This window comes from Tinamus guttatus, unplaced genomic scaffold, assembly GCF_059628265.1.
Source record: "Tinamus guttatus ecotype Peru unplaced genomic scaffold, ASM5962826v1 Tinamus_guttatus_pri_ptg000234l, whole genome shotgun sequence".
Classification (NCBI taxonomy): domain Eukaryota; kingdom Metazoa; phylum Chordata; class Aves; order Tinamiformes; family Tinamidae; genus Tinamus; species Tinamus guttatus.
Window position 1 is genome coordinate 72,518 of NW_028288768.1, and position 7,031 is coordinate 79,548.

Genomic DNA, 7,031 nt, shown 5'->3' on the forward strand with positions numbered 1-7,031 from the left:
ATCAGAATTACAATTAATGTAAAGGAAAATGTTGGATGAAGTACACTGCAGAAAATGCAGAATGATAAAAACATGAAAAATATCTCTTCATAAAAAAAAAATGAATCAGAGACTTGCGATGTGTCTGTCCTCAAACAGTGTGAAACTGAAGAGAGATTTAAAATGTACATTGAAATCACAGATCTGTACAAATGATGCCTGGTTACCTAAGCTCAGTTCTGCAAATATATATTTAAACATTATGCATACAGAATATTCTCACTGACTGCTGTTGCTCACTGCCTCACCAGAAGTAACAGGTACTTGAAACTCACCTCAATATCTTATTGAAACTGTGAGGCAGAGAAAGCTTACTGAAAGATCTGCAAGATGCTTAGATACTCAGGCATTTCTACACTCCCTACTCCAACTTTTTCTAGTCAGAGCCCCCACTGAACTAGAAGGAACCATAAGGTAAATCAGCTCCATCTAACTGAAAGATGTCACAGGACTGGCCCTTTTTTTATTTTTCCTGGAAAGAAAGAAGTAATCATATTTATTGTCTATATACAAGCCCTGCAAGGTGTCAAACATAAATGAAAATATAGAGGAGGTGAGATAATAGCATAATTTTATGTAATGACAAATTCACATACTATGACTATCAAGACTACCTCTTTTTTTTCACCACGCAAATAATCCTATTTATTTCAAAGCACCAAAGACATATTCAGCTTTTCCCATTATAAGTGGGTCTGTTTTGTATCAGTTTAATCCTTTTGTTCCTCAAGTAATGTTTCCTCAAGTTATCAGAACCTTTTAGATTTCTCATCTTGGAGAAATGGGAAGAGAGGAATAAGGGAAAGCAACCAGGACTCAAAATGCTGAAATTTGAGTTTTCTTTGTCTGAATTGAAATCTGGCATTTAGTATGAATTCTGGATCTACTTTGTTCTGTAAGTCTAGTGTGCAAAAATTTTAACATTTTGACTGATGCCTTGTGAATATTCAGAAAGTGGAAGCAATGGCTGTTTTAGAAAAATACATTGCCCATAATGCTTGTGGCAATGATAGGTAAATGCCTAAAAACATCCCTAAGCAGTCCTCTGAGCACAAACTCACAGGCGTACTCAAAAACATTTAAGGTTTTAAATAGCAACTTTCACACAGAGATGAAAATAAAAGAGAGCACCTCAGAACACCAAAACCAAAACACGGCCAGCTACAAGAAGCTGTTTCTCAGATCAGAGGCTTAAACAATAACTCACTTAAGCTCTCGCTATTTCATTTACCAATAACCACATCAGGGGCATGCGATCTGGATAAAAGCAGACATTTATTTGACATCCTAGTTATAGCCAGTACTTCCACTGAATAAATGAAGGCCTGACTGGCTATTGTATCACCAGGAGCTAACTTGTGCAGAACTCCTTTACCTTCCAAGGATGAGGCACAGTATTACGTATGAGTCAAACCGTTTCTGAAATGGGAGCCTTCTGGACAGGACTTACCTATCTAGAGTTTCTAAACTACCTATCTAGTCCAGAAATAAGTACAGGTTAGATTCCTCCTGCTATGTGCCTCTATTGTTAGATCACCAATAAAATTTTTGTTTGTTGTTTTTTCAATATCCAAAGTAGAGTAGTATAGAGAAACAAGTTTCCATCTCCGTCTGACAGATAGAATTATATAATTTAGTGTGTTAATAAAGGCAGAAATTACATTTGCAGCCACTAAATAATTGAAAAATAACAAGAAATTAAAGTGAGCCTCTTCCTGTGTGTGGAATGTAAAGGTGAGCCTGAACAACATGGCAGACTTACCTGCTCTCAGGAGGCTGGCCTGCATGCTTTCAGAGCCGAGGTGAAACTCAATGATCTCCCATGTTTACCACTATTCACTAAACATTAAGGCTGCCTGGGTAGCTTGAGCTCAGAAGGAGATGCAAACCTGGGATCACAGAAATAATCTCTCTGAATGACTGAAAGCAATCTATGTCCACTGGCTGTCAAGATCTATTTCCAAATAATTTGTTTGCAGAACAAATAATAACTGTTATAGTCATATGTAGCTCATATGCCTGCTTCCTTTCAGCAACTGCCCAAGCATCACCATGGGAATAATTTGGAGAAACCATCCTCCGGCTCATTTCCCTGGCAGTATCCTCATCACTCAAGAGCTTGTCCGTTAAAATGCTAGTCTAAACCTCAGTGCAGCTGTGGAGGACAAAGCTCAGGGACGAAGCCCGTTACACTGAAGAAATGGTTCTGTTGGTGGCATTAGCAGAAGTGCTGTTGGTTCTGGGCTGGGCCATGGAATCGAGCTCTCTCTGCTCACCCACTGCTTTTTACAAAAACTGCTGGATCCGACAGTTTCCAGGTCTTCTGATCGACCTGCAGGAATCACAGCGGAGGGGAGCCCAGGTGCTAAAGATTTATTCAGAAGTCTCATCCCAACAGTGCAGCAGAACTTGCTGCCTGCTGAAGAACGGTGAGTGTTTTGTTCTAACAATTATGACTGAGACTGAAATATGTATTACCATGTATGAGGAAAATAGTTATTTTTATGCTGATTTTTCTCTTATGCCAATATTTCTTCTGGTACTAAGCTAGAATATGGTGTGGAATGAAGAGAAAACACAAACAAAAATTGCCCTTCTTTGAGATACAAGAATACTCAGTTTCTTGGATAAAGCACTCTTTTTGAATGTTTACACCACTTATACAACCCAGATACAACCTCAAGATGAGCAATAACAGAGACACAGCAATTATTCAGCTTGCAACCCCTTTATTCCGTCTTATAAATTTAGTCTCAGAATAAAAAATTGTAAACTTAATTGCTTGTCTTAACGCTAGGAGACAACATTTTCTTTGTATCAATGCACTTTAGTAGTATATGCAGGAATGCTCTTTAAGAGTGCTTCTGTGGTGCATAAATTTGATTGAAAAAAACAAAAGACTTGGAAGGTTTTTGAATACAGGGCATAAAAGTGGCCTGCCAGTTATTAAAAACTGCCCATATACATACATATACATACAGTAAAGACAGAGTTACTAAAAGCTCATCTTACAACTCAAAAGCTTTTTGAAATAGTTTAAAAGCAAACCATAAAACTTGTTGCTTATTACTCTTCAAATAATAAAAAATATTTTATTGCAAACTCTTAGAGCTTTTATCCTGACCAAAGAACTGTCCTTCCTTAAAACAGTTCGTGAATTATTTTTCTTCCCCTATTTTATAAGACTTCTTTTTCTAATATTTAATGGTATTTTCACAAAGGTTACAAAGCAATCCTGGAAATGAAAAACATTTTTAGAATTATGTTGTATTGAAGGAGTTTCTAAAAACTGCGCAACTATAACAACCTGAGAGAAATATGGAAAGTAGGGAAATTTTAGTAAATTTCACTTCTCCGTCCAAACAGATATATTATTTTCAGACATCTTTTATGTTCTTAAGATAGTCTTTATATTAGCAAACCTGCACAGCGTTCATATATCATGGTAAAAACAAATATAAAATATGTTATTAGCAGAAAATGTCCATTCTTTAACAAAATGCAGAACATACTGTACCTGGGTCTGAAGGCAAAGGTACATATTGCTACAATATGTGATGAAATTACTGAAGGACTATTTTTCTCTCCAAAATAAAAATCATAAATGTTAACAAAAATCTGAAAATTTTTATTTTCAAATAATGACTTCATAATATCACATTCTTAGTATTTGCATTAATCTTTGAATAAGAGGTATCACAGAAAATCAAGTACTATATGGATATTTCAAGCAAATATTTGAAAGGCTTTGTCCTTTAAACTGTTAGTTTATGCTAAAAATAATACAAAAACATTTGCAGTGCCTAGAAATTATTTTTGTACTGAGAATCATTTTCTTAAAAATATAAACTAGATTTTAAGTTGCCTTAACCATGGCAACTAATGTAGTTTGTGTATCACCTGTAAAAATATTTGTAGTCCTCAAGAAATAGATTGAAATATTTATATAGTGACTAAAGATTCCCCCTGAGCCCAGCAGGGTGTTTGTAATCTTTTGAATAAAGTTGTAAAGTGTTTGGCATGTAATAAATTCAGAGCTTTGTATAATCTTGTAAAATTATCATTCTCTTTGTGGATTTTCATTGCAAGAATTTAAGATGTGTGGCATAAATTATTTGTAATTTTTTTTATAATAATACTTTTATGGCAGAAAAGTTCATAATAACTGAAAAAAAAAATGTTTCCAAGCTGTATGTTTACTGGATGATGCCATATGCAGGTTACTAACTGAAACAAACAAACAAACACTATCAGAGAAAAGCTAGAAGAGATGGATTCAGTGTATTTCATTTGTGGATAGTTAAGTCTTTTTTCTTTCCCTCTTTTTTTTTTTGTTAAGAATTACATAAAATGGAAAGAATTATACGATTTTTCTATTATATACTGTGGAAGTATTGCAAATTACTTTAAATTACCTGCTAGTATGATGATACTTGTTAGTACAAGAAATGGAATACATTTATAAAGTTAAATAACTTCTGAATAATTCAAGTAAAATAAAGCTTTTGTTTCAATGGTGCTAAATCAATATATTCTAACTGAAATGCTTCTTTTTCAGTATTAACAAAAATCACAGAATTATCTGTTACTATCTAAGGTAATTTGCCTGAAGCAACTTTTCATTTTCAGTAATTCACATATTTTAATTAGAATTACACTAAAAAATACACATAAGCTCTTAAAGCTCATTTCATAAATACATTGCTAAACTTAGACTCGGGAGAAATGCTAGAATATTCTCCAGTGCAAACTTGAGACTCAAAATCAGTATCAGAAAAGTTCTCTTTAGCATTTTTAGTAATTTTCTGGCTTTTCCTGCTGTCTATTTTTCCCATAGTTTTAACAATCCTTTTAATTGCAAGTAGCCATGTTAGTTCAGGTATGGAAGTTACATTCAAGGCAGGAAGGAGGAGATTAGGTAGAATTAAATATAAAAATAATCTAATTGACCCCCAAACTATTATCTTGCTCCAAGGAGGATATCATAAAAGAAAACTGTAAAATAAAATTAACTTTTGACTAGATAGTTAAAACTCTGAGAAGAATCCTGAACAGGTTTTGATCTAGACACTAACTGTAACCATTCATATTTTAGAATATGAGAATAGGATGTAAATATAAAACTATTAAAAGCATCTAACTAATTTCTAAGTTCTATTTTCAATGTAAATCTTAAATCACTGGAATTCAGGAATCTTTATACTTTTGGAAATTCTGTTTCAGTGACAAATTGTTGAGGCATTATTTTAGTCCTGATTTCTGATGTGGGAAGATAGATCTGAATTTCCAAACGCAAATCAGAAATTGTCTAAACTGAGTCTATACACTTCATTCACAGAAGCCCAATAGCAGAAGGGCAAAAAAGGAGCAGGACTGGGAACTGTCAGAGGCCAGCATGCTACCTACTTACTGGAGTTCAGTAGATGATTATTTAATAGTTTGGCTGAAGTAATGGTTGCATTACAGTTTCAAGCAAACAGGTATTCATACCACAAGAGTAAACAGCTCAAAGCTGTCTTCCTTGGTAGTTTTTCTTTTAGAAATGATCCATTCCCTGCAGCTGTAGCATGAGAGAAAGGACTGTGTGAAGAAACTGGTAGCAGGAGTTTAGCAGTTCTGTAAATTCAGTTTAGCAGTTCTGTAAATTGTCATATTTGGAATTCAAGCGGCCCTTCTCTCCAAATGTAAAATAATAGTTCTAAATAGTTCCACTTATCTGACCAGGGATTTAATTAGTTTGCAAGATAATGAGAAGCACAGATTTTAAGTGCTATGTAGCTCCCTGGTATTACTGCTCTTGTATTATTAAGTAATGTAATGTGCAAAATGCAAGAATCAGGAGGCTGATCCTCAGCTTTATTCTTTTCTTATAGTTTCCTGCAATCTAGCAGTGTTCTACCATGGAGCTCCTCAGGAGAACATGAACTGCCTGCACATGTCTTGCCCCGCCTTGGAAAGCTGCATACTAAAGGCTAGAATCAACACCATTTTGTACAACATTACAGCAGGTAATCAAATACTATGTGCATAAAGGCTGAGAACACAGCCACTGTAAGAAATGCTAAAATTTTACTAGATCTATTGTTATGCTAAAAGTACAGGTAATATACTTTTAGGTAACACACATAGTGTTAAGAATGCACCAGTATTACTCTTACATTAATGTACACATTTCAGAGAATACTTCCCCCCTTTCTCCCATTTGACATTTGAGAAAGGACCTAGAAGGTACACTCTTGCTTTAAAGATTTATGTTGATTCATGCTGATACTAAGATGATTATCTAAAGAATATTTGTTTATGATTTAATAGGGATTGATCCAGATCTTCTTATTTTTGAGAAGCTGACACCAAAAGAGCCAAATACTCGCTCCTTACTGAACAAAAATGAAAAGCAAAGCAGCACAAAGATACCTGAGCTGGAAAGATGCCAGCAAAATAATGTCACGTCAAGTTATCTCCTACCCCAAAATCCATCTTCTACCACTAGTCATGGCTTAATAGACCCATTCAGCACAAGCCTAGTGGTCCAAAAAACTGAAGTTACCACTTTGCCCAGGCAAGAAACTTTTCTACTGGATGATCCTTTTGCTAAGATGACAAGCACAACTTCAGTAAGCACTAGGTCTCTCACCAGCTCAGACCAAAGGACTGTACCTTCGACTTTGATAACTAGATCTCCCGAGACGTTATCACACGTACCCACTTCTCCTCGTCTGAACAGCAGTAAGCAGCACTTCAATGATACCAAAGGCTACAGCGGTAGGAACTACACCTCGGAAAATGAGGCACCTGCTTGGGAGGCTGTAGCTTTGGGTGTGTGGTTGATTGCTGTTGTTCTTTGCTCTTCTCTCATCTTCCTTTGCTGTTGCACTGTTGTTCTTGCATCAGGGTGTTGCAGAAAGAGGCGAGGTCAGTATAAGCCCATACGGAAAGGAAGAACAGTCTCTAGACAGTTCATAAAATATCCTGCTGTCAAAAGTAGTTTGTAA

The 7,031-nt window shown here is 35.3% G+C and overlaps 1 protein-coding gene across 1 annotated transcript; it reads left to right on the forward strand.

Annotated features, from left to right (window-relative positions):
- The first annotated feature begins 2,202 nt into the window (after positions 1-2,202).
- Positions 2,203-7,031, forward strand: LOC104572032 (MANSC domain-containing protein 4). The gene is made up of 3 exons (XM_010219169.2): positions 2,203-2,468; positions 5,913-6,047; positions 6,352-7,031. The coding sequence occupies exons 1-3, from the start codon at positions 2,240-2,242 to the stop codon at positions 7,029-7,031; spliced, it is 1,044 nt and encodes a 347-aa protein (XP_010217471.2). The 5' UTR covers positions 2,203-2,239.

What these genes read in the sequence shown, in the direction of transcription:
- LOC104572032 (XM_010219169.2), top strand. Translation starts at nt 2,240, where the DNA reads ATGGTTCTGTTGGTGGCATTAGCAGAAGTGCTGTTGGTTCTGGGCTGG. An exon ending in TTGCTGCCTGCTGAAGAACG is followed by an intron (nt 2,469 to 5,912) that starts GTGAGTGTTTTG and finishes CTTTTCTTATAG; the next exon opens with TTTCCTGCAATCTAGCAGTG. An exon ending in TTTGTACAACATTACAGCAG is followed by an intron (nt 6,048 to 6,351) that starts GTAATCAAATAC and finishes ATGATTTAATAG; the next exon opens with GGATTGATCCAGATCTTCTT.